Genomic DNA, 26,973 nt, shown 5'->3' on the forward strand with positions numbered 1-26,973 from the left:
AATTTTTTGTATTTTATTTCCTTGCTAGACTGGAAAAAAATCCTAATCTTTAATTCCAGACAGATTGAATTCTGTTGGAATTCTCCTTGGGATCAGCAGGGATTTTCTGTCTGCAGGAGATTGGATTTGATCCCATAATTCCCAAATTTTTCCCTGATTTTTGCTCTATTCCCTCTCCAGTCGTGCTATGAACACATCCAGAGGATCCGGCTCCATCCAAAGGAAAACTCCCACAGCTCCTGATCCATGGGAAAAATACGAATTTTCCCAAATTTTCTGGATCAAACCCCACTGGAAAAAGTGGGAATTGTATCCCTGGCTGCCTTAAAGGGAAGAATTCCTCCCCAGCCGAGGTTTTCCTGATCCCAAAAACACTGGAAGGGCTGGAATTTCCATCTCCAAGGTTTTTTGGTTTGAGTTTTATCCCCTTTTCCCACAAATAATTCCCGGGAAAAATCTCCTTTTCCTGCTCGGGATGGTTTTTATTTTTATTTTTTGCACTGGAGAATTCCCAGAAAAAGAAAGAATTTCTTTGGGAAAAACCAATTTTTAATGGGATTTCTTGGACTGGGAAGGAGAGCTCATCCCAAAACTCCTAAAAATTCTGGGAATAAGAGGAGATTTTTCTTGCCACTCCTTTTCCTACTTTTCCCATCTCAGGACTTTTCCAATTCCATTTGGAAGCTGCTATTCCCAAACTTCCTGATTTTCCCATGCTCCAAGATTTCTATTTATCCTTGGGAGACCTCAGGGGTGATCCCACACCTTGGATAATCCCGTGTTTCTTTGGAATTCTGGGGGGCTTGGAAAAAAACATGGATTTTTTCTGGATTTTGGGAAATTCTGGGAAAACAAAGAGAAATCATGGAATAAAAACTCCAATCCCAGCTGGATTCGTGCTCTGCCACCCCCAGACGTGATTTGTGCTCCAAGCTGGAATTTCCCTTTGGAAAAAAAATATTTGGGATATTCCCAGTGGATATTTGGGATGCTGTTCCCAGCATCTCAAAATAAGTTAAAAATAGCCAAAAAAATCTTATTTTTAACATTTTTATCCTGCTTTTTGTTGTTTTGGTTTTTTTTTCCATATTTCCTGGGAATTTTTTTTCCTTATCCAGGAAAATAGAACTCCCCAAGCTTTTTCCAGCTGTTTTTCCCAAGTTTTCCCAATTTTCTAAATTAAGGAAAGTGCTCCTTGATATTTTTGGAAATGAAGAATTGGAGATCCAACCCTTTCAAAAATTGGGATTTTTGCTGGTTTTCCCTTGGGATTTCTTCATTTTTTCCCAGGAATTCTTGGCCTTATCCAGGTGACTCTGGGAAAACAAAACCCACCAGTTTTTTTTTCCTCCCATTTTCCCCCGAATTTTTTAATTTAATGAATAACAGAATAATTACAAGAATTAATATATTAATGAGAGAATCCCATGGGAAGATTGCCAGGAATTTTTATTTAAATAAAACTTTTGGAATTTTGAAGAAATTCCAGGATCCACACACTCCTTCTTCCAATTTTCTTTCTTTTCAGGAATTTGAGAATTTTCTAAATGAAGGAAAATTGGATCCTTGATATTTTTGGGAAGGACAAATTGGAAGTCCAAAGCTTTAAATAAATGGGATTTTTGTCATTTTTCTCTTGGGATTTTTCATTTTTTTAAGGATTTTTTTCATTTTTCCAAGGAATATTTTGCCTTATCCAGATGACTCTGGGAAAACAAAATCCCCCCAAGTTTTTTCCTCCCATTTCTCCTATATTTTATCTTTTAATATATAACAGATTAATTACTATATTAACTAATTATGAATTAATATATTAACGAGAGAATCTCACTGGAAGTTTGCCAGGAATTTTTATTTAAATAAAACTCTTGGAATTTTGAAGATTCCAGGCTCCGCATGCTCCTTATTCCAATCTTTGTCATCTTCAAGAATCCGGGAATTTCCTAAATTAAGGAAAAAAGGCTCCTTGATATTTTTGGGCATGAAGAAAAAAATGCAAAATTCCTACTGGAAAAGGACATGCAAAGTGCAGGGTGGGGTGGGGGGGTAAAAATTCCAAGGAATTCAAGGAAAACGAGGTGGATTTTCAGTTTGACTTCCTAAAACTTCCTGAAATTCCAAGTTTTTCTCAGTTTTATTTTTGGGAAGAATTCAAGCAAGGCCTGAAGGTAACAGTGTGCAGCCATTTGTGCTTCCAGGTTTTTGATTTTTCCAAGGAAAAGCAGGAGGGGGATGTTCCATTGGGAATATTCTGGGTGGGAATTGTGCTGTGGAAGCGTGCGGGAGGTGCTGGTTCCACAAAAAAAATTCCACAAGGAATTTTTTCCCTGAGTGCCTGCTCAGAATCCTAAAAAATTTGGGATTTTCCTTTAGCTGGGATGGTTATTTTTTTTTCCTAATTCCTCCAAACCACTCAGAACTTTTCCTGGAGGGAATTCTGGGCCTTGGGATAGAGCGTGCAATTTTGGGAGCACATTCCCATTCCTGCTTTTTATTGGGATGTGTCAAGGCAGGTTTTGCTCGGAGTTGAATTAAATTTAATCCTGAGCGTCTCAGCTTTGGAAATCCCACTTTGGAAGACAGGGAATCAACATTCCCAAACCCAGGCTCCAGCTCAGGCTTCCATGGAATTCACCAGCTGGAATTCCCTAAAAAAAAATGATGGAAAAGCTGAGCTGCAGCTGGAAGTAGGAGAGGTTTTAACAAAGCTGAGCTTAAGCACAGGGAATTTGCTTCATTCCAATGCCAGATGATCCATAGGGAATTTCTTCCCTGAGTACCTGCACAGAATCCTGAGGAAGTTTGGGATTTTCCTTCGGCTGGGAGGGTTTTTTCCCTAATTCCTCCAAACCGCTCAGCGCTTTGGGAATGTTCTCCCTCCTTCCCAAATGTTCTCCCTCCTCCTGCTGGAGTAAAGCTCTTGTCTAAGTCCATTTCCTCCAAACCCTTTGGAAAAAATCTTGGGAAAAGGGGAATTCAGAGCAGGGCCGTGTCGATGGCGGATTCCAGGTGCTGGAGCAGAGCCTCTGGAGAAGGAGACAGGGAAGTCAGATCCAGCTTCCGGAAATCCTCGTTAGCGCTTAACGAGCTCAGCACCTTCACCGTCCTCTTCAGGTCGAACACGGCGTGCAGCATTCCCAAGGTGGAAATGGCGGCTTTGGAATTGTTCTGGGATGAGGATTCCTCGTCCAGGCCCTTCTCCAGGATGGAAATCCGGTTTTCCGCAATGACTTTGAGGAAGTTGTAGAATTCCTTGTAGTCGATGCCCGTGCAGGATTTCATGATCAGCTAAAGGGGGGAAACGGAATGAAAATGGGAAAAATCCAAGAAAAATCCCTAAAATTGGAATTTTATGAAGCTATGAATTCTTTGGAATCATAAATAATAATATTTAATATTTTTTTTCATTGGAATTGCTTCTGGAGTCAAAGGCACCAGGTTGTTTTTCCCAAATATAATTGTGGGAATTTTCCCAAGTATTTATTTTTGGAAGGAAATCAACCCAAGGAGAGGCGACAACTTCCAGAAATAAACTTGGAATTTGGTTCATCCAGAAGATTTTGGAAGGAATCCTCTTCCTCATGGAATTTTGGTTGGATTATGGAGTTTGGTCTCTTGGATTCTTTCCCAGCTCCAGGGATCCAGGGGCAGCCACAGCTTCTCAGGGAATTCTATCTCAGCCAGGAATTCCTTCCCAATATCCCACTGAAATTAAGTGGGAAGCCATTCCCTGTGTCCTGTCATTCCATGTTTATCCCAAATCCCTCTCCAGCTTTTCTGGAGCTTCTTTAGGCTCTGGGAGGGGCTCTGAGGTCTCTCCCTGGAATTTTCCCTTCTCCAGGTGAACACTTCCCGCTCTCTTGATCCTGAAGTTTTCCATCTTTCCAACCAACATTCCAACCTGGACACACAGCCAATAACCAGAAGCAATTCCCAAACTTTTACAGGGAACATTCCCAAACTTTTACAGGGAATATTTCCCAACAAAACAAAGCTTGTCCCAAACTTCCACTTCTTTAAAAACCACAGAAATTCCGCTGTCGGAACTTCAGCTGCAATAATCCCGGAATTCCGGCTGCCTGGATAATCCAGGATTGGGGTGTACCTGGCACTGGAGGTGCCAATCGTCCATGGGATCTTTCCATTGGCTGATTTCCCTCTGGACGGCCGCCAGCTCATCCTGCAGGAAGCACCACATGATGGCCACGTTGCAGCCGTTGACCCAGTTGTGGTTGATGGAGATGGTGTCTTCCTGAGGGAAAAATTCGGGATAATCCAGGGATAATTAATAATTAGTCACTAATTAAGTGATTAGGGATGATAATATGGAATTTGCTGCTCCAAAAATCTTATTCCTGAGGAAACCAGAATGTCCCTAATTCCCAAAATGCTGTTACTGACCCAGTTGTGGTTGATGGAGATGGTGTCTTTCTGAGAGGAAAATTTGGGATAATCCATGGATAATTAGTAATAAGTCGATAAATAAGTTATTAGAGATGATAATATGGAATTTGCTGCTTCAAAGCCTGATTCCTTCTTTAGAAACACAAAATGTCCCTAATTCCCAAAATGCAGCTGCTGACCTAGATGTGGTTGATGGAGATGGTGTCTTTCTAAGAGAAAAATTTGGGATAATCCATGGATAATTAGTAATTAGTCTTTAATTAAGTTATTAGGGATGATAATAAGGAATTTGCTGCTCCAAAGCGCTGATTCCTTCTTTAGAAACACAAAATGTCCTCAATTCCCAAAATGCAGCTGCTGACCCAGCTGTGGTTGATGGAGATGGTGTCTTCCTGAGGGAAAAATTTGGGATAATCCAGGGATAATTAGTAATTAGTCACTAATTGAGTGATTAGGGATGATAATATGGAATTTGCTGCTCCAAAAATCCTATTCCTGAGGAAACCAGAATGTCCCTAATTCCCAAAATGCAGCTGCTGACCCAGATGTGATTGATGGAGATGGTGTCTTCCTGAGGGAAAAATTTGGGATAAGCCACTGATAATTAGTAATTAGCCAATAAATAAATTATTAGGGATGATAATACAGAATCTGTCACTCCAAAAACCTGATTCCTTCTTTAGAAACCCAGAATGTCCCTAATTCCCAAAATGCTGTTACTGACCCAGTTGTGGTTGATGGAGATGGTGTCTTTCTGAGAGGAAAATTTGGGATAATCCATGGATAATTAGTAATTAGTGACTAATTAAGTTATTAGGGATGATAATATGGAATTTGCTGCTCCAAAGACCTGATTCCTTCTTTGGAAACACAAAATGTCCTCAATTCCCAAAATACAGCTGCTGACCCAGAGGTGGTTGATGGAGATGGTGTCTTCCTGAGGGAAAAATTTGGGATAACCCATGGATAATTAGTAATTAGTCAATAAATAAGTTATTAGGGATGATAATACAGAATCTGTCGCTCCAAAAACCTGATTCCTTCTTTAGAAACCCAGAATGTCCCTAATTCCCAAAATGCAGCTGCTGACCCAGTTGTGGTTGATGGAGATGGTGTCTTCCTGAGGGAAAAATTCGGGATAATCCAGGGATAATTAGTAATTAGTCACTAATTAAGTGATTAGGGATGATAATATTAAATGGGCTGCTCCAAAAATCCTATTCCTGAAGAAACCAGAATGTCCCTAATTCCCAAAATGCAGCTGCTGACCCAGTTGTGGTTGAGGAAAATGGTGTCTTCCTGAGGGAAAAATTTGGGATAACCCATGGATAATTAGTAATTAGGAACCAATTAAGTGATTAGGGATGATAATATTAAATGTGCTGCTCCAAAAATCCTATTCTTGAGGAAACCAGAATGTCCCTAATTCCCAAAATGCAGCTGCTGACCCAGTTGTGGTTGATGGAGATGGTGTCTTCCTGAGGGAAAAATTTGGGATAATCCAGGAATAATTAGTAATTAGTCACTAATTAAGTGATTAGGGATAATAATATGGAATTTGCTGCTCCAAAAATCTTATTCCTGAGGAAACCAGAATGTCCCTAACTCCCAAAATGCAGCTGCTGACCCAGATGTGGTTGATGGAGATGGTGTCTTTCTGAGGGAAAAATTCGGGATAATCCAGGGATAATTAGTAATTAGGAACTAATTCACTGATTAGGGATGATAATACTAAATGTGCTGCTCCAAAAATCCTATTCCTGAGGAAACCAGAATGTCCCTAATTCCCAAAATGCAGCTGCTGACCCAGATGTGGTTCAGGAAAATGGTGTCTTCCTGAGGGAAAAATTTGGGATAATCCACTGATAATTAGTAATTAGCCAATAAATAAATTATTAGGGATGATAATACAGAATCTGTTGCTCCAAAAACCTGATTCCTTCTTTAGAAACCCAGAATGTCCCTAATTCCCAAAATGCAGCTGCTGACCCAGTTGTGGTTGATGGAGATGGTGTCTTCCTGAGGGAAAAATTCGGGATAATCCAGGGATAATTAGTAATTAGTCACTAATTAAGTGATTAGGGATGATAATATTAAATGGGCTGCTCCAAAAATCCTATTCCTGAAGAAACCAGAATGTCCCTAATTCCCAAAATGCAGCTGCTGACCCAGTTGTGGTTGAGGAAAATGGTGTCTTCCTGAGGGAAAAATTTGGGATAACCCATGGATAATTAGTAATTAGGAACCAATTAAGTGATTAGGGATGATAATATTAAATGTGCTGCTCCAAAAATCCTATTCTTGAGGAAACCAGAATGTCCCTAATTCCCAAAATGCAGCTGCTGACCCAGTTGTGGTTGATGGAGATGGTGTCTTCCTGAGGGAAAAATTTGGGATAATCCAGGAATAATTAGTAATTAGTCACTAATTAAGTGATTAGGGATAATAATATGGAATTTGCTGCTCCAAAAATCTTATTCCTGAGGAAACCAGAATGTCCCTAACTCCCAAAATGCAGCTGCTGACCCAGATGTGGTTGATGGAGATGGTGTCTTTCTGAGGGAAAAATTCGGGATAATCCAGGGATAATTAGTAATTAGGAACTAATTCACTGATTAGGGATGATAATACTAAATGTGCTGCTCCAAAAATCCTATTCCTGAGGAAACCAGAATGTCCCTAATTCCCAAAATGCAGCTGCTGACCCACATGTGGTTGAGGGAGATGGTGTCTTCCTGAGGGAAAAATTCGGGATAATCCATGGATAATTAGTAATTAGTCACTAAATAAGTTATTAGAGATGATAATATGGAATTTGCTGCTCCAAAGACCTGATTCCTTCTTTAGAAACGCAAAATGTCCTCAATTCCCAAAATACAGCCGCTGACCCAGTTGTGGTTGATGGAGATGGTGTCTTCCTGAGGGAAAAATTCGGGATAATCCAGGGATAATTAGTAATTAGTCACTAATTAAGTGATTAGGGATGATAATATTAAATGTGCTGCTCCAAAAATCCTATTCCTGAGGAAACCAGAATGTCCCTAATTCCCAAAATGCAGCTGCTGACCCAGTAGTGGTTGATGGAGACGGTGTCTTCCTGAGGGAAAAAATTGGGATAACCCATGGATAATTAGTAATAAGTCGATAAATAAGTTATTAGAGATGATAATATGGAATTTGCTGCTCCAAAGACCTGATTCCTTCTTTAAAAACACAAAATGTCCTCAATTCCCAAAATGCAGCTGCTGACCCAGTTGTGGTTGAGGAAAATGGTGTCTTCCTGAGGGAAAAATTTGGGATAACCCATGGATAATTAGTAATTAGGAACCAATTAAGTGATTATGGATGGTAATATTAAATGTGCTGCTCCAAAAATCCTATTCCTGAGGAAACCAGAATGTCCCTAATTCCCAAAATGCAGCTGCTGACCCAGTTGTGGTTGATGGAGATGGTGTCTTCCTGAGGGAAAAATTCGGGATAACCCATGGATAATTAGTAATTAGGAACCAATTAAGTGATTAGGGATGATAATATTAAATGTGCTGCTCCAAAAATCCTATTCCTGAGGAAACCAGAATGTCCCTAATTCCCAAAATGCAGCTGCTGACCCAGTTGTGGTTGATGGAGATGGTGTCTTCCTGAGGGAAAAATTTGGGATAATCCACTGATAATTAGTCACTAATGAAGTCATTAGGAATGATAATATGGAATGTGCCACTCCAAACATCCCATCTTAAGGGATCTTAAGAATCATCCCATTCCATCATCCCATCCCACACTTCCCACTGTCCATGGTGCATGGTGCTCCAAGCTGGAATTCCTTCTTCTCAGGAAGGATTTCCATCTTTTCCTCTTCCTATATCCTGGGATTTTCCACCTCCTCATCCCAGTTCTATGCCATGGAATTCCTGGAATGGTTTGAGTGGGAAAGGACCTTAAGGACCATCCCATTCCCACTCTCCCAGGGTGCTCCAAGCCTTATCCAAGCTATCCTTGGACACTTCCAGGAATGGCGCTTCTCTTCAACAGCTCCAAGGCCTCAGTTCCATCCCAACATCACCCAGGGGAACGGATCAACCTTTTCCCTGGAAATCCCAACTTCCATCCATCCCAACAAAACCTTCGGGATCCCACTTCCTATTCCAAGAGCAATTCCCAGCGGGATCCATTCCCTCACCAGGTTATAAACCTGGTGGTGCCATCCACTGGGAATGAAGACGATCTCTCCGGCTTCCTGGAGGATTTCCAGAGGGGGCTGGCTCTGGCTGTAGCGCGGATAAATCCTCTTATCCCGAAGATCCGGAGCCGTCACGTCGAAGGGGAGATTCCCGTGGCGATCCTTCAGGAATTCCTCCTGTCCGGCGGGATACAGGAGCCATCTCTTCCTGCCACAGATGTTGGCTGACCAGCTGTAAGAGCGGAAGACGTCGGCGTGGAACGGCGTCCTGGGAAAAATCAGGGATGGGCGGGAATCAATCCCAAAAAATTCCAACAGGGATTTGAGTCGCTGAGATGCTGATCCCAAAATTCCTCATGGAATTTTGGTTGGATTGTGGAGTTTTGGTTATTAAAAGGCCGTTCTATGGATACTGATCCCAAAATTCCGTGAGGGATTTCCGCTGTATTATGGAGTTTTGGCTATTCAAAAGCCACTGTATCCATACTAATCCCAAAATTCCTCATGGAATTTTGGTTGGATTGTGGAGTTTTGGTTATTAAAAGGCCACTATATCCATCCTGATCCCAAAATTCCTTATGGAATTTCAGTTGGATTGTGGAGTTTTGGCTATTAAAAGGCCGTTCTATGGATCCTGATCCCAAAATTCCTCATGGAATTTTGGTTGGATAATGTAATTAGGCTATTAAAAGGCAACTATATTCATCCTGATCCCAAAATTCCTTATGGCATTTCAGTTGGATTGTGGAGTTTTGGCTATTAAAAGGCCACTATATCCATCCTGATCCCAAAATTCCTTATGGAATTTTGGTTGGATAATGTAATTTGGCTATTAAAAGGCCACTATATCCATCCTGATCCCAAAATTCCTTATGGAATTTCAGTTGGATTGTGGAGTTTTGGCTATTAAAAGGCCGTTCTATGGATACTGATCCCAAAATTCCTCATGGAATTTTGGTTGGATAATGTAATTTGGCTATTAAAAGGCCACTATATCCATCCTGATCCCAAAATTCCTTACGGAATTTCAGTTGAATTGTGGAGTTTTGGCTATTAAAAGGCCGTTCTATGGATCCTGATCCCAAAATTCCTCATGGAATTCTTCATGGAATTCTGGCTGGATAATGGAGTGTTTTATATCCTCTGTGCTTCTCCTCTTTAATCTATCCCAAAAATCCCTCAAGGGCAGGGAAATCTGATAAAAACACCCCAAATGCATCTTTAGAACCGATACTGGGCTGGAATTCTCACTTGGAATTTTCCCCTGGAAAACACCGGCGTTATCCCTGCCATTCCAGGCTCCTGCCCATTCCAAGTGGCTGATTCCAAGGGAATTTCTCCTCTAATCTCCCAGGTGATTTTTTTTTTTTTTTTGTGGGCACAATTCGGGTTATTTCCCTTTTCCCTCCCATCTGGAGCCAACTGGGACACCAGGAAACCTGCCTGGTTATCCTGAGGGACAACAGGATAATTTCCTGGGATAGTCAGCTGGAAAAGGAATTTTTTGGGATGAGAGCCTTACCAGGATCCCTTGGGTCCCATGTAGACGAACCTAAAATCATCCACGGCCACGGCATCCCAATATTCATTGAGCCAATCCGAGGAAAAATACACGGGAGTGGTGTAAACATCCTGCTCTGGAAAAGCCCTGGAAAACAGAAACGCTTGGAAAAGCAGCTCGGGAAAATGGGATCCCCCAAATGCAGGGGGAAGAGCAAGGTGGATCCTTTAGGATGGAATTCCAAGGGTTTGGGGTGGAAGGGGAGTTGAAGGAGTAGCTTATCCCAAATTTTCGCTATCCCAGATTGTTCCAAGCTGGTCTTGGGCACTTCCAGGGATTCAGAGGCAGCCACGGCTTCTCTGGGAATTCCATCCCAGCCCCTCCCCATTCCCACAGGGAAGATTCCTTCCCAAGGTTCTTTTCCAGCTGAAGCAGGAAAGGCAGAGCTGGGGGAAGGCAACTTGAAGGAGTGGGAATGTTTCCAGAAAAGCCCATGGATACAAAAGGATCCCAAATCCAACAGGGCCATGGAATAATCCCAACTCAAATCCCAATCCAGGTCTGACTGCAGAAGCTGTTCCAGTCCCATTTTCCACAGGGAGAAACCATGGAATGGTTTGGGTGGGAAGGGACCTTAAGGATCATCCCATTCCATGGCCAAGGACAATTCCCACTGTCCCAGGCTGCTCCAGCCTGGCTTTGGGCACTTCCAGGGATCCAGGGGCAGTCACAGCTTCTCTGGGAATTCCAGCCCCTCCCCACCCTCCCAGCCAGGAATTCCTTCCCAAAGTGGGATTAAATGGATCTTGATCTTGGAATAAAAACTGGGAATTAGGCTGAGGGAACGACATCAGCCTGGAATATCAGGGATTTGAGGAATTCGGAGCTCTTTTAGGAGCTGGAGGCCAAGGCTTTGGAATCCCTCCGGGAATGTTGGAATACTTTTCCTCTGTGCTGATGCTGAGCTCCTCTGCTTTGTCTCCCAACCCCAGCTGGAACAACTGCAAACCACGGAATCATGGAATTTTGGGGTTGGATGGGATCCTGAAGAACATCCTTTTCCAACCCTTTGCCAGGGACACTTCCCACTATCCCAGGGTGCTCCAAGCTGGCTTTGGCCACTCCCAGGGATGGAGCAGCTTCTCTGGGAATTCCCTCCCAGTCAGGAACGCCTTCCCAAATTAAGTGGGAAGCCATTCCTTGTGTCCTGTTGCTTATCCCAAATCCCTCTCCAGCTTTTCTGGAGCGTCTTTAGGCTCTGAGGATTCCGTGGATCCTTCCCTTTTCCCAAGGAACATTCCCACTGCCAGAGCGTTGGGAATGAGCCCTGACCTGCTCAGGTGCCAGTCCTTGAGGTAGAGGCAGCCCCGGGAGGAGCGGTAGCCGTTCCTGATGTATTCCCGCCAATATTCCACGTATTCCTTGAAGGGCAGCTGCTCCTTGGGGTTGGAATTGTATTCCTTGACATCGCAGTTGGCAACGGGCACCACGGCTTCTCCTGGAATTACAAATCCCTCGGGAATTCTCCGTGGGAATGAGGAGGACTCATCAAATGATCTCTACCTCAAACTCATTCCTGCGGAATTCTGGGCTTCAAATATTCCAGAGGAACAATCACAATCCCAGAACCATCATAACAAGGAACACAATCCAGGATCTACAAATTCCTTGGGAATTCTCTGCAGGAATGAGAAGGATTTGTCAAATCACCTCCCTCAAGCTCGTCCCTGCAGAATTCCGGGCTTCAAGTATTCCAGAGGAACCGTCCCAATCCCAGAACCATCATTCCAAGGGAACATGATCCAGAAATTAGAAATCCCTTGGGAATGAGGAGGACTCATCAAATCATCTCCCTCAAGCTCATTCCCGCAGAATTCCAGGCTTCAAATATTCCAGAGGAACCATCCCAATCCCAGAACCATCATTCCAAGGGAACATGATCCAGGATCTACAAATTCCTTGGGAATTCTCCACAGGAATGAGCAGGATTTGTCAAATCACCTCCTTTAAACTCATCCCCGTGGAATTCCAGGCTTCAAATATTCCAGAGGAACCATCCCAATCCCAGAACCATCATAACAGGGGAACATGATCCAGGAATTACAAATCCTTTGGGAATTCTCTGCAGGAATGAGAAGGATTTGTCAAATCACCTCCCTCAAGCTCGTCCCTGCAGAATTCCGGGCTTCAAATATTCCAGAGGAACCATCCCAATATTTCAGGGAAACAACATCCAAATCCAGAGTTGTTTATTTCCAGTGACCTGAATTTTCCTGCTGTTTATTCCACGTGCCCCAAATTTTTCTGGTTTTTCTTTGCTGTGACCTGAATTTTCCATTTTTTTTCTTTAAAGGCAATTTTCCCCTTAAATCCATTAATAGGGAGGTATTGATTAGGAATGCATCCTTTAGGATTTGGAATAATGAAATTATCCAAGGTTTTTAATTTATTTAAATGATAAATTATAAAGAAAATTTGGGAATAAATTTTAGCTTGGAATCTACAAACCAGACCGTGAAGAAATGGGGAAAAAAAAAAATCAATGGATTAATTTTGGACAAATGCTTGGAATTTTGGTTTTTTTAGTGCTTTTATCCTGAAAATTCAATCCTAAAAAGCTGAATCCTTTAGGATCTGGAAAAAAATCCCAGGATTTGCTAAAATTCTGCAGGAGATGCTCAAAGATGGGTTTCCCATGGGGAAAAAAAAAAAAATCTATGGATTAATTTAGGATAAAAGCTTGGAATTTAGGGGTTTTTAAGTGCTTTTATCCCTAAAATTCAATCCTATAAAGCTGAATCCTTAAGGATTTGGATTAATGAAATTATCCAAGATTTTAAATTTATTTAAATATCAATAAAAATAAAACTTGGGAACAAATAAATGGAAAAAAAATCTTGGAATTTTGGTTTTTTTTAGTGCTTTTATCCTGAAAATTCAATCCTAAAAAGCTGAATCCTTTAGGATCTGGAAAAAATCCCAGGACTTACCAAACTTCTGCAGGAGATTCTCAAAGTTGGGTTTCTCATTGAAAAAAAATCCATGGATTAATTTAGGATAAAAACTTGGAATTTAGGGTTTTTAAAGTGCTTTTATCCCTAAAATTCAATCCTATAAAGCTGAATCCTTTAGGATTTGGATTAATTAAGTTATCCAAGATTTTAAATTTATTTAAATATAAATAGAATTTGGGAATGAATAACTGGAAAAAAATAGGATAAAATAGGATAAAATAGAAAAAATAGGATTAAATCTTGGAATTTTTGGTTTTTTTAGTGCTTTTATCCTGAAAATTCAATCCTAAAAAGCTGAATCCTTTAGGATCTGGAAAAAATCCCAGGACTTACCAAACTTCTGCAGGAGATGCTCAAAGTTGGGTTTCCCATCCCAGGTCACCCAATTTTTCCTGCTGCCCCAATCCTCGGTGAACTTGGCTGAGAAAATGCAGGGATGGTTGGGAATGAGATAATCCCGGAAAAAATCGGAATAAGTGAAGGAATCGGCTTTGTCAATAAAATCCACGTGGCCCCCGGGGAGAGAACCCGGAGAAGAATTCCCAAAATCCCGGAAAAAAGCGGTGGAACAGGCAAAGGTTGCTCTGTCCATGCAGGCTGGAAAAAATTCCTGGCTGAGCCGAGGAATTTGGAAAAATAATCCCCAAAAAATTCCCTGCTAAAAATGGGATTTGAGGCTTTAAAAGTGTGGAAAATCATGGGGAAATTGAGGGGGAATAAGTGTTGGGATAATTTGGATTTTCCATGGTTTTTGGGATAGCTGGGAATTGCCCTGTGGATGATTTTTCTTCTTGTCAGAGCTGGTTCCGTCCTAAAAAAAGCAGGAAAAGGAAATTTCAGTGGGATATTTCCAAGGAATTAATGAATTGAAGGGGGGGAGGGGAAAAAAAAATCCTGAAATATCTGGGAACGCTCTGGGATCATCCCTTTGTTCCCAGGTCTGGCACCTCCCACTAACTGCAGATCTTTTCCGTGGATTTGGAGCAATGGCAGGATAAAAATAGGGCAAAAAATGGGAAAAAAAAAAAAAAAAAAAAAAAAAGAGGGAAGACTGAGAACAGAGGGAATAAAGCAAAGTGGTTGCAGGGATAGGATTTGGGAAACACTGAGGGAAAAGGGGATTTAGGGATCTCTGGGAGGGAATTCCTCCCTCAGAAATCTCCAAGGGAACACCGGGATTAGGGAACCTCCATGAGGGAATTCCTCCAAGGGAATATGGGAATTATGGGACATCCCTGAGGGAAATCCTCCCTCACAGAAGGATACGGCAGTGGGATTAAAGGATTTCCATGTGGGAATTCCTCCCTCAGAGATCTCCAAGAGAACACTGGGATTAGGGAACCTCCATAAGGGAATTCCTTCCTTACTGAGCTCCAAGTGAATTTCAAAATTAACGGACATCCCTGAGGGAATTCCTCCCTCACGGAGCTCCAAGAAAACCCTGGGATATCACAGTGGGAATAAAGGATTTCCGTGTGGAAATTCCTCCCTCAGAAATCTCCAAGGGAACACCGGGATTAAGGGAACTCCATGGGGGAATTTTCCTTCACAGAGCTCCAAGAGAATATTGGAATTAAGGGAAATCCATGAGGGAATTCCTCCCTCAGAGATCTTCACGGGAATATTGGAATTAAGAAACCTCCAGGAGGGAATTCCTCCCTCCCAGAACTCCAAGTGAATATCGGAATTATGGCACATTCTTGAAGGAAATCCTCCCTCACAGATCTCCATGGGAATATGGGAATTAAGGGACCTCCATGAGGGAATTCTTCCCTCAGGGATCTCCATGGAAACACTGGGATTAGGGAATCTCTATGAGGGAATTCCTCCATCAGAAATCTCCAAGGGAATATGGGAATTATGGGACATCCCTGAGGGAAATCCTCCCTCACAGAAGGATACAGCAGTGGGATTAAAGGATTTCCATGTGGGAATTCCTCCCTCAGAGATCTCCAAGAGAACACTGGGATTAGGAAACCTCCATAAGGGAATTCCTTCCTTACTGAGCTCCAAGTGAATTTCAAAATTAACGGACATCCTTGAGGGAATTCCTCCCTCACGGAGCTCCAAGAAAACACTGGGATATCACAGTGGGAATAAAGGATTTCCATGTGGGCATTCCTTCCTCAGCGATCTCCATGGGAACACCGGGATTAAGGGAAATCCATGGGGGAATTTTCCTTCCCAGAGCTCCAAGAGAATATTGGAATTAAGGGAAATCCATGAGGGAATTCCTCCCTCAGAGATCTTCACGGGAATATTGGAATTAAGAAACCTCCAGGAGGGAATTCCTCCCTCCCAGAACTCCAAGTGAATATCGGAATTATGGCACATTCTTGAAGGAAATCCTCCCTCACAGATCTCCATGGGAATATGGGAATTAAGGGACCTCCATGAGGGAATTCTTCCCTCAGAGATCTCCATGGGAACACCGGGATCAGGGAATCTCCATGAGGGAATTCCTCTCTCAGAGATCTCCATGGGAACACCGGGATTAGGGAATCTCCATGAGGGAATTCCTCTCTCAGAGATCTCCATGGGAACACCGGGATCAGGGAATCTCCAGGAGGGAATTCCTCTCTCAGAGATCTCCATGGGAACACCGGGATCAGGGAATCTCCATGAGGGAATTCCTCTCTCAGAGATCTCCATGGGAACACCGGGATCAGGGAATCTCCATGAGGGAATTCTTCCCTCAGAGATCCCCAAGGGAACACCGGGATCAGGGAATCTCCATGAGGGAATTCCTCTCTCAGAGATCTCCATGGGAACACCGGGATCAGGGAATCTCCATGAGGGAATTCCTCTCTCAGAGATCTCCATGGGAACACCGGGATCAGGGAATCTCCATGAGGGAATTCCTCTCTCAGAGATCTCCATGGGAACACCGGGATCAGGGAATCTCCATGAGGGAATTCCCCTCACGGCCCTCCCCGGAGTAGGGCGGGAGGACCCGGACACCACAGGGCGTCGCACACGCCATCCCCGCCTCCCCCTCCCGTCCCACCCGCACCATCGCTGCCCGCAGGAACCGGGAGCATCCCGAGGGAGCCACACTCACCCCCGCCCCCTTCAGGGCAGCCCCGCCGCGCGAATGGCGGCGTCGGCGGCGACAATGAACGGCAATGGCGGGCGCCGCCGGAACCTCTGCGTCGGGCGGGTGGGGGCCAGGGGGGAGGTGAAAAGAGGAGCGCAGCGGCGCGGGGCTCAGCCAATAGGAACGCTCAGATGCGCGGGGCTCAGCCAATGAGAGTGCGCGGAGGGCGCAGGCGCGGAGCGGAGCCGGTGCCGCACTGAGGGAGGTGCGTGGGGGGGGCCGGGGGGGCTCCAAATGGGGCTGAGGGGGTCAGAAATGGGGTCTGGGGGGCACAAATTGCGGCTTGGAGCCATAAATTTGCGCTTGGGGGCCACAAATTGGGGTCTGGAAGTGCTTTGGATAGGGAAATGGGGGCTCTGATCCATGGCCGCGGTGGTCTTGGACCGAGACCACGGAGTCCGAACGGGGCTGGGGGGCTCTAAATGGAGCTTGGGGGTCAGAAATGGGGCTGGGGGCCACAAATCGGGGCTTGGGGGCGACAAATTGGGGCTGGGGGGGTCACAAATTGGGGTCTGGGGGTGCTGTGGGTAGGGAAAAGGGGCTCCATTCCATGGCCGTGGGGTCCAAACGGGGCTGGGGGGGCTCCAGATGGGGCGGGAGGGGCTTGAGGTGGAGCTTGGGGTTGGAATTGGGGCTGGGGGGGTCACAAATTGGGGCTTGGGGTGCTCTGGATAGGGAAGAGGGGCTCCAATCCATGGCCGCGGGGGTCCGAACGAGTTTGGGAGGGCTCGAAATGGAGCAGGAGGTGGAGTTTGGGGTTGGAAATGGGGTTTGGGAGGCACAATTTGGGTCTGGGGGTGCTCTGGATAGGGAAAGGGGGGCTCTGATCTATGACCATGGTGGTCTTGGACTGGGACCGGGGGGTCCGAATGGGGCTGGGGGGCTCCAAATGGAGCTTGGGGTCGGAAATGGGGCTGGGGGGACACAAATTGGGACTGGGGGGTTGGAAATGGGGCTGAGGGGTCCCGAATTGGGTTTGGGGGACTCTTGTCCTGGTCTGGGACTGGGCCCGTGGAGACTGGAAAGGCAGTGAGGGAAACTGGAAGTGGAGAGGGGCTGGAAATGGGGCTGGGGGAGGCACAATTTGGGGTTTGGGGGCTCAGATCCATGGGATGGGACTGGGAGAAGGGGGTTGGAATTGGGGGGGGGGAGAGGCACAATTTGGGGTTTGGGGGCTCAGATCCATGGGATGGGATTGGGATTGGGACAGAAGGGTTGGAAATGGGGCTGGGGGAGGCAAAATTTGGGGTTTGGGGGGCTCAGATCCATGGGATGGGACTGGGATTGAGACAGAGGGGGGGTGGAAATGGGGCTGGGGGAGGCACAATTTGGGGTTTGGGGGGGCTCAGATCTATGGGATGGGACTGGGACAAGGGGGTTGGAAATGGGGCTGGGGGAGGCAAAATTTGGGGTTTGGGGGCTCAGATCTGTGGGATGGGACTGGGACAAGGGGGTTGGAAATGGGGCTGGGGGAAGCACAATTTGGGTTTTGGGGGGCTCAGATCCATGGGATGGGACTGGGACTGGGACAGGGGGTTTGGAATTGGGGCAGGGGCAGGGTTGGTGCCGGGAATTGGGGAGGGGGCCGGGAATGGAGGGGCTGGGATTGGGGACTGGGGCTGGGGGATTCTGTTGGATCCTGGGCTGGGATGGGATTTGGACAGGGAAGGGGAGTGGGAAAATCCCATAAATTCCTGGGTGACAGCGAGTTGTGTGGGAATCTGGGCATGGAGGGGTTGGGGAATCCTGAGGGAGCTGGGAATGTTCAGTAGGAGAAAAGGAGGCTCAGGGAGAGCTGCTGGGGTCTGGCTCTGCTCCCGGGGAACAGGGACAGGAGGAGAGGGAGATTTTGGTTGGAAATTGGGGAAATTCCTTTGTGGAAGTGTCCAAGGACAGATTGGATCCACTTGGGATAGTGGAAGGTGTCCATGCCCTTGGAATGGGATCATCCTTAGGGTCCCTCCCAAGCCAAACTGTTGGAATTCTCTGTGAGGAGGAGGAAAACTCCTGGAAAAAGGAAGAAAAAGGGATGGAGATCCTTGGAAAAAGGGAGGAATTCCAGCTTGGGGTGAGGAAACAAAAGTGAAGAATGAAGGAATGAGGTCAGGCCTGGATACTTCACAGCTTGGAGGATCCTAAATTTGGGATTTGTAGATTTATTAATCCTGGAATTGACTCTTAATTAAAAAAAGAGGCAGAGTGACTGGCTAGGATTTATAAACTCATTTATTGAGTGTGGCTCTCAGGGGTTTGGAGCTCAGCATTTCCCAGATTTAATTCCGGGATTAAACCACCCTATGGAATTCTCAGCCATGCAGGAGGAGAGGAAACAAACAATAAAAAGTGCAGGACAGTTCTGGCCATCATTCCCAAAAAACTGGGAATGCAATGTTGATGGAAACGTCACCCAGGGATGGTGCCAGCTCCTCTCCCTAATTAACTAATTAGTGACGCTGCCGGTTAATTGGCTGAGCTCACCGAAGGTGAATCAGCTCCTTTTTCTGGAAGCAGCCCCTGGATGATGTTCCAGGGAAAGAATTCCTGTAAAATCCTCGTGACACTGCTGATGCCAAATCCTCATCTCCTTGGGGCTGATCCAGGCCTTGCTGTGGATGGAATTCCAGGATTTTGGCCAAAAATCCGATTATTTCCTAAAAAAAGAGTGTGGATGATGGAAGAGTCCCCATTTGATCTGAGAACAGATGGAGAAGGAACATTTTGGGAAGAAGCTGAAGGAATTTCTTGTGGAATCCCTCAGGTGTCTCCTGGATGAAGGATTGTGACATTCCCAAGTTTGTAAACCTGTGACATTCCCAAATTTCCAAACCTATTCCTGAATTTACAAAGAATCCAGAAGCAATTTGAGTTTTTTTGTTTTATTTTTCCACCCATCCCAACCTTTTCATGGATGTCAAATCCACCTTTCCCTGACAGAAATCCCAGGGGTTCCTGTGGATGGAATTCCAGGGTTTTAGGGCAGATGTGGCTAAAAATCAGATTATTTCCTTAAAAAAAAGTGTGGATAATGGGAGAGTCCAAATCTGATCTGGGGACAAATTGTGAGGGAATGTTTTGGGAAGAAATGGAAGGAATTTCTTGTGGAATATTTGGGATAGTGGAAGGTTTTCCCATGGCAGCTGGAACTGGATGATGCTTAAGATCCTTTCCCAAACCATTCCCTGATTCTTATCCCGAAATCCAGGATAATTCTGCCACTTGGTTTTCCAAGAATTCCGACCATTTCCTTTGTTTAATGTTGGAAAAAAAATCCTTTTGTCTTTTTAATTGGAAATTTAAATTTCTTCTCGGAGAGAGAAGAATTCTCCTGATCTGTTGCTAATGAAAATATCGTTATATTGGGAAAAGAAAAAAAAAGGATTTTATTCCCAGCTGGATTTTTCCTTGAAAAAAAAAAAGGATTTTATTCCCAGCTGGATTTTTCCTTGGAAAAATAAAAAGGATTTGATTTGCAACTTGATTTATTCCATGGAAAATAAAAAGGATTTTATTCCCAGCTGGATTTTTCTTGGGAAAAAAAAAAAAAAAAGGATTTTATTCCCAGCTGGATTTTTACTTGGGAAAAAAAGAATTTCTTTCCCAGCTGGATTTTTCTTTGGGGAAAAAAAAAAGGGATTTGATTCACAACTGGATTTTTTCCTTGGGAAAAAAAAAAAAAAAAAGGAATTTAATTCCCAGCTGGATTTTTCCTTGGAAAATAAAAAGGATTTCATTCCCAGCTGGAATTTTTCCTTGGAAAATTTGCCCTCAGGTGCAGCAGGGAGCTGAGCAAAGCTTGGAGCTCTCAGGTGAGTCAGGAATCACAGGACTGGAGACAAATCCAGGTATAAAAACCTCGGGAAGTGACGGCTCCGCCTGTGCTGCCCTGCCAGGCCTTGGATTCATTTCTTACTCGATACAAATCCTGGAATTTTTAAGGAATTTTCATTTTGGGAACAGCCTCTGTTGTGTTTTCCTTTAGCTTCAAGGTTTTGTTTTAAAAACTTGGAAGAGAAAAAAAAAACTGAGGGAAAAAATTCCTCCCTGAGGGGAAAAAATGCTCCTGGAGAATTCCATGGATCCAAATCCAGGTAAGAAACTTGGGATAAGGATCAAGAAGAGCTTCTTTTAATTTTTAAAGGAATTGATTTTTAAAGGAATTTTCATTTTGGGAACGGCCTTAGTTGTATTTTTCTTTAGATTTTTTTCCCCTGGTGAAAATTTGGGGAAAAAACCCTGAGGGAAAAAATTCCTCCCTGAGAATTCCATGGATACAAATCCAGGTAGGAAATTTGGGATAAGGATCAAGAAGAGCTTATTTTAATTTATTATTAAATATAAATCAATTCTATTTTAAGGAATTTTCATTTTGGGAACAGACTCAGTTGTAGTTTCCTTTGGAATTTTTTCCCTGGCTGAAAACTTGAAAAACCCTGAGGAAGAAAATTCCTCCCTGAAAATTCCATGGATACAAATCCAGATAAGAAACTTGGGATAAGGATCAAGAAGAGCTTCTTTTAATTTATAATTAGGTATAAATCCTTGATTTTTAAAGGAATTTTCATTTTGGGAACAGCCTTACTTATATTTTCCTTTAGAATTTTTTTTCCTTGGTGAAAATTAGGGGGAAAAGCCCTGAGGGAAAAAAATTCCTCCCTGAGAATTCCATGGATACAAATCTAGGTAGGAAATTTGGGATAAGGATCAAGAAGAGCTTATTTTAATTTATTATTAAATATAAATTATTCTATTTTAAGGAATTTTCGTTTTGGGAACAGCTTCAGTTGTATTTTCCTTTGGAATTTTTTCCCTGGCTGAAAACTTGAAAAACCCTGAGGGAGAAAATTCCTCCTTGAAAATTCCATGGATACAAATCCAGATAAGAAACTTGGGATAAAGATCAAGAACAGTTTCTTTTAATTTATAATTAGGTATAAATCCTTGATTTTTAAATGAATTTTCATTTTGGGAACAGCCTTAGTTGTATTTTCCTTTAGAATTTTTTTCCTTGGTGAAAATAAGGGAAAAAAGCCCTGAGGGAAAAAAATTTCTCCCTGAGAATTCCATGGATACAATTCCAGGTAGGAAACTTGGAAGGATCATGAAGAGCCTATTTTAATTTATTATTAAATATAAAGCCATTCTATTTTAAGGAATGTTCGTTTTGGGAACAGCCTCAGTTGTATTTTCCTTTGGAATTTTTTCCCTGGCTGAAAACTTGAAAAACCCTGAGGGAGAAAATTCCTCCCTGAAAATTCCATGGATACAAATCCAGATAAGAAACTTGGGATAAGGCTCAGGAACAACTTATTTTAATTTATTAAATATAAATCCTTGATTTTTTAAGGAATTTTCATGTTGAGAACAGCCTCGGTTGTATTTTCCTTTGGAATTTTTCCTTGCTGAAAACTTGGCTGTAACCACTCCTTGAAATCAGATTTTCCTGTGATTTTGTTCCCTCTCTTTTCCCACAATTTTCTCCAGGGATTTACTGGATCAAAAGAGGTGGAGAGTTTTCACTTTAAATTCCAATTTTTTTGGTCAATTTATGGCTGATTTTTTTTTTCATCTCTAAAATTAATGATGAAGAAAAGTTATTAAAAATCTATGGAAATAAGGGATGGAATCCAAATAAAGGAGGTTTTTTTTCGTATAGCATGAGCTAATCCTTAATTATATTGAAATTTTGAGTGTATTTGATTAAAAGAAATAATTCTAAAATTATTTAACTTAAAATTATTTATTAAAAAAATAATTTTTAAAAATCATTGGAAGTGGACTTTTTAAGGAATTAATGATTCAGCAGCCTGAAAACACTGGGAGATCTCAGGGTGGGATCAGGAATTCAGCATTCCTGAAGAATTTTTTTGTTTTCCTGGGAATTCCTCAACTTTTCCTGGAAGGGAGCAGGTTGGTGTGAAATTAAGGAGGGTAATTAGTGAGCACCTCATTAATGACACAGCAGAATTCCAGAGCTCCTGGAATTCATCCATGGAATACCAAAGCCTTGGAGAAGATGATGGATCGTGGAGCAATGGAATCCCAGTGATGTCATCAGCATTCCCAAATTAATTCTGGGATGGAACCAGGAGTCGGTGCTGGAAACCACAGCCATGAAGAAGATATTCCAGGAAAATTCCAACCCTTGGCTCCAAGAAACTTCTGGAAGCGTGGAGAGAAGCCGTTCCATGGGCGGAATTGCCCATTCCAAAGTTGGGATTGTTTGGATAGAAAGAATTGCTGAGGAATTTTGGGAATTCCCGGAAAATACTGGGATTTCGTGGAGAATATTGACAAATCCTGGAGAATACTGGGGATTCCTGAAGAATGCTGGGATTTCCTGGGGATATTGACGAATATTGGGAATTCCTGGAGAATACTGGGATTTCTTGGAGAATACTGGGATTTCTTGGAGAATACTGGGAATTCCTGGGGAATACTGGGAATTCCTGGAGAATACTGAGATTTCCTGGGGAATACTGGGAATTCTTGGAGAATACTGGGATTTCCTGGGCAATATTGACAAATCCTGGAGAATACTGGGAATTCCCAGAGAATATTGACAAATCTTCGAGAATACTGGGAATTTCCTGGAGAATACTGGGAATTCCTCAAGAATGCTGGGATTTCTTGGAGAATACTGGGATTTCCTGGAGAATACTGGGAATTCCCAGAGAATATTGACAATTCTTGGAGAATACTGGGAATTCTTGGAGAATACTGGGAATTCCTGGAGAATACTGGGAATTTGCAGAGAATATTGGGATTTCCTGGAAAATACCGGGAAATCTTGGAGAATACTGGGAATTCCTGAGGAATATTGACAATTTTTGGAGAATTCCTGAATTGTGCTTAACGTGCCTGGATGTTGAGATGCCAGAGGGGAAGGGGAGTGAGCAGGGATTTATAAAGAGGGATGAGCTGGAATTTTGGGATATCCTGGGTTTTCTTCAGGACCTGTTGATCTATGGGAAGCTGAGGATGAGCTGGGAATTGGAATATTCCAGTATATGAATGGAATTGTTGGGAAGGTGCATGGCTGGTGATGCTTACAGTCCTTTCCAGAGGAAATCTGGAATTTTGGGATAATGCTGGATTTTTCTCAGTGCCTGTTGGGCTGTGGGAAGCTGAGGATGAGCTGAGAATGGGAATATTCCAGGATATGAATGTAATTATTGGGAAAATGCATGGCCACTGATGTTGATGGGCTTTTCCTGAGGAAAGCTGGAATTTTGGGATATCTGGGATTTTCCTCAGTGCCTGTTGATCTCTGGGAGGCTGAGATGAGCTGGGAATGGGAATATTCCAGGATATGGATGGAATTACTGGGAAAATGCATGGCCAGAGATGTTGATGGGCTTTTTCAGAGGAAAGCTGGAATTTTGGGATATCTGGGATTTTCCTCAGTGCCTGTTGAGGCTGTGGGAAGCTGAGGATGAGCTGGGAATGGGAATATTCCAGGATATGAATGGAATTATTGGGAAAATGCATGATGGGCTTTTCCTGAGCAAATATTCCTGTGGTTAGAAATGCTTCCCAAATTCCTTGGATATCCAGCTGAAAAGAGCCAGGAGCCAGATGAATTCATGTGTGTTTATTCAGGATTCCTGCTTTTTTTTTCCCCCCTTGGATTTTAGTGTCTCCTGCTGGATCGAAGAGCATTTCCCTGGGAGAGGAGGCCGGGAAGAACGAGCTGATGAACGAGGACATCCGGATCCATTCCTGGCCTTGCTCCTACTACCTGGACACCAGCAAACAATGGATCCCTGGGAAGCTCTCCCTGACTCCCGTTTCCATCAAATTCACGGCTGACAAAACGGGGGAGCTCCTGGTGGATTTCCACCTTTCCGGGATCAGCGAGATCAAGAAGGAATCTTCCCATTTAATCTTCAGCTCCCTCACCATCCTGGAGAAGAGCACCAAGCACTGGTTCAGCTCCCTGCATCCCAACAGGAATGTGGTGTTCAACATCCTGGAGCATTTCTGGAGGGAGCAGCTGGTGTCCAGCCAGGAGGCCGGAGCGGGAGCGGCCCTGGAATCCACAAAGGGCAAGGAATTGACGGGAATGTTGGAGGGATCCCAGAAACGCCTGGAGGACACGGCCAAGGTGCTGCATTCCCAGGGGGAGCAGTTCGACAACATCATGAGGGGACTCCACAAGATCGAGGGGGACATGGATGTGGCCGACAGGTTCGGAATGGGAACGTTCCCGGAGCTGGGAATGCTTTGGTGGGCCTGGAATTCCTGGGGGTGGTCTTCGGGAAATTAAACTGGGATTTGCATTGGAAGGATGGAGCAGCTCCGTGAGGAAAAACTGAGGGAGCTGGGAATGATCACCTGGAGAAGAGAAAATTCCAGGGAAAGCTCAGAGCCCTGCCAGGGCCTGGAGGGGCTCCAGGAGAGCTGGAGAGGGACTGGGGACAAGGGATGGAGGGACAGGACACAGGGAATGGCTCCCACTGCCAGAGGGCAGGGATGGATGGGAGATTGGGAATTGGGAATTCCTGGCTGGGACGGGATTCCCAGAGCAGCTGTGGCTGCCCCTGGATCCATGGCAGTGCCCAAGGCCAGGTTGGAGCAGTGGGAATTCCCTGCCCATGGAATGGGTTAATCCTTAGGATCCCTTCCAATCCCAGTTTTTTGTGCCCGTGGGCTCAGGGAATGTTGGGAATTCAGCTCTGGGAATTCGGGAATGCCACAATCTCCTTCCTCCATAGGAATAAAATCAGGATAAGTGGAGCTGAGCAGTGTTTGCAGTGCCCAGCCCTGCTGCCATTCCTGGGAAATCCAGAGCTGTGCCGGCTTTTTTCCCGCCTTTGCCTTCCCGCCCTTTTTTCCCGATGTTTTTCCCTCACGATTTTTTCCCTGCCATTTTTGTTTCCCTCTGTTTTTCCCCTCTCCTTTTTCCCTTCTCACCCTTTTTTCCTTTCCCTCCCTTTTCCCCCACAGATTCCCTGGAAAACCTTTGCTTTGATTTTCTAGGAATATCCCCAAGCCTTTAAAAAACTTTTGGATTTAATGGGAAGGAAGCCGGAATTGGGAATTTTGGGCAAGCTCGTGGCAGGATTGGAATATCCAATATTCCAACGCCCGGGAAAAGCAGGAATTGGCAGGAATGGGAACAGCCAGGGCTGCTGGGGAATATTTGTGCCAAATATTTCCTTTTCTTGGAACCCTCTGGATAAAATTCCAGCAGGAGTGAGGGGAATGCAGCTCTGGAGGAGAGGAAAGGAATGGGAAAGGACTCGGAGTGTGGAAGGGACTTGGAATTCCATGGATTCAAGGGTGGCTAAGCATTACCCAACTTGGAGCTGCAGGAGGGAATTCCAGAGGGCTCTTCCCAGTTTTTTTTAAATTTATGGAGCAGGGAAGTCCTGGGAGTATCTCTAGATTTTAATGGACTTAAAACCAGGGAATGGTAACAGAATTAAATTGGGATTTTGGGGATGTTTATTTTTGGTCTTCCCTTGAAAAAACTGGGAATATTTTCCTTGTCTTTGGATCAGGAGCTGAAGCTGGACAATTCCAGCCCTGGCTCACTTCCCTGTTTGCTGGGAATGTTTTCCTTAGGGAGCTGCACCAACACTGCTGGAAAGGTGGGGTCTGGACACTTCTGGGAAGTGTCTGCTGGATTTTTGGAGCCTCGAGCTGGAATTTTTAGTGTTTTATCTGGGAATTTGGGTGTGGAGCAAAGGGGGTAAAGGAAAAGGGACAGGAAAAGGCCTTGGAAGTGGTGATGGATGGGCAGGAGTGGGAATATTGAGGAACAGGCACATGGAAATGGGCCTGGAAAAACCCAATTCCATTCCTTCCTTCCCAGCTGGGATTCTGGGAGTTTTTCCAAAGGATTATGAGGAGAAGGTGGGGTTTGAGCCTTGTGGATGGGTTTGAGGCGGGATTAAGGAATTTCCATGTCCGTGGGGATTTTCTTGGAACTGCTGGAATATCCAAAGCTTTTCCCTCTCCCAACCCTCCCTTCCTCCTTCCAGGCTGTTGACAGAGCTGGAATCTCCTTCCTGGTGGCCCTTCAGCACCAAACTCTGGAAAACCCCTCTGGAAGCGAAGCCCAAGGAAACCCCCGCAGCTCCCGATCCCAAACCGCAGGAAGGAATCCTGCTGCGAATTCCCGTGATTATCACCCACAGGACAGATTCCAACGCCAAACCGGGAAAACTCACGCTGCTTCCCTCCGGCCTGGAAATCAAGGATTGCAATTCCCAGCTGCTGCACCGCTTCGAATCCCGGGAGGTGGATGATATCCGCGTGCACACTCCCTACGAGATCAGCATCCGGCAGAGGTTCATCGGCAAACCCGACACTTCCTACCGGCTCCTGGCGGCGCGGATGCCCGAGGCCATTCCCATCCTGGAGATGCAGTTCAGCAAGAAAATCCAGTTTTTGGAGGATGCTCTGGGATTTGCCGCAGCCGGGAAATCTCCTCAGGCGGATTTGGGCACGTCCATCTGGCAGGCAGGTGGGTGCCAGCGGATTCCAAAGGTTTTTCCAAGGAGTGTTCCAGAGGCAAATCGGCCCCGCAGCGAAGTCCACGGTGAGGATAAATCCCAGGAATAAACTCCAGGTGGCTTCAGAGCCATTGGCACTGCTGCTGCTTTTCCTGGAGTGAATTCCCAGCTGGAAGGGAATATCCAATATTCAATAGCCAATAATTAATACCCAATAATTACTATCTAATACCTGCTAATTGATATCCAGTGTCCAATATACTGTATCAAATATCCAATGTTTAATATTGGATATTAAACATTGGATATTGGATACAGTG

General features: G+C 44.3%; 3 protein-coding genes across 11 annotated transcripts in view; 2 read left to right on the forward strand and 1 right to left on the reverse strand.

The window, feature by feature from the left end:
* The window catches only part of ALS2CL (ALS2 C-terminal like), a 49,065-nt gene extending 47,182 nt beyond the window's left edge, over nt 1-1,883 (forward strand). For all 4 annotated transcript variants that reach the window (XM_041714292.2, XM_072925236.1, XM_072925238.1 and 1 more), the window contains one exon: nt 181-1,883. In XM_041714292.2, coding sequence (XP_041570226.2) covers nt 181-243 — 63 coding nt within the window. In that variant the 3' untranslated portion in view covers nt 244-1,883. The remainder of the gene's footprint in view (nt 1-180) is intronic.
* JMJD4 (jumonji domain containing 4) lies at nt 1,832-16,288 on the reverse strand. Of its 2 annotated transcripts, none has more exons than XM_030264118.4 (7): nt 16,158-16,288; nt 13,430-13,907; nt 11,415-11,580; nt 10,104-10,229; nt 8,582-8,813; nt 4,106-4,252; nt 1,832-3,288 (listed from the first exon to the last, which is right to left on the reverse strand). In XM_030264118.4, exons 2-7 carry the CDS (start codon nt 13,686-13,688, stop codon nt 2,977-2,979), a joined length of 1,242 nt encoding a protein of 413 aa, XP_030119978.2. In that variant the 5' UTR covers nt 13,689-13,907; nt 16,158-16,288; the 3' UTR covers nt 1,832-2,976. The 2 variants fall into 2 exon arrangements, with proteins under 2 accessions (XP_030119978.2, XP_002194504.2); XM_002194468.6 differs by having other exon boundaries at nt 8,582-8,849; nt 16,158-16,287.
* Nucleotides 16,274-26,973, forward strand: part of SNAP47 (synaptosome associated protein 47) — a 16,929-nt gene continuing 6,229 nt past the window's right edge. For 2 of the 5 annotated variants that reach the window (XM_072925240.1, XM_030264116.4), the window contains exons 1-3: nt 16,274-16,398; nt 23,828-24,380; nt 26,180-26,664. In XM_072925240.1, the coding sequence (XP_072781341.1) occupies nt 23,887-24,380; nt 26,180-26,664 (979 nt within the window). In that variant the 5' untranslated portion in view covers nt 16,274-16,398; nt 23,828-23,886. Of the gene's footprint in view, nt 16,399-17,874; nt 20,282-23,827; nt 24,381-26,179; nt 26,665-26,973 lie in introns of those variants that run through there. The other 3 variants (XM_072925239.1, XM_072925241.1, XM_030264115.4) reach the window with 3 other exon arrangements.

Source organism: Taeniopygia guttata, chromosome 2, assembly GCF_048771995.1.
Source record: "Taeniopygia guttata chromosome 2, bTaeGut7.mat, whole genome shotgun sequence".
In the NCBI taxonomy this organism is placed as follows: Eukaryota; Metazoa; Chordata; class Aves; order Passeriformes; family Estrildidae; genus Taeniopygia; species Taeniopygia guttata.

What these genes read in the sequence shown, in the direction of transcription:
- JMJD4 (XM_002194468.6), bottom strand. Translation starts at nt 13,688, where the DNA reads ATGGACAGAGCAACCTTTGCCTGTTCCACCGCTTTTTTCCGGGATTTT. An exon ending in ACCACCAGGTTTATAACCTG is followed by an intron (nt 4,253 to 8,581) that starts GTGAGGGAATGG and finishes TTTTTCCCTCAG; the next exon opens with GAAGACACCATCTCCATCAA. An exon ending in ATTGGCACCTCCAGTGCCAG is followed by an intron (nt 3,289 to 4,105) that starts GTACACCCCAAT and finishes TCCCCCCTTTAG; the next exon opens with CTGATCATGAAATCCTGCAC.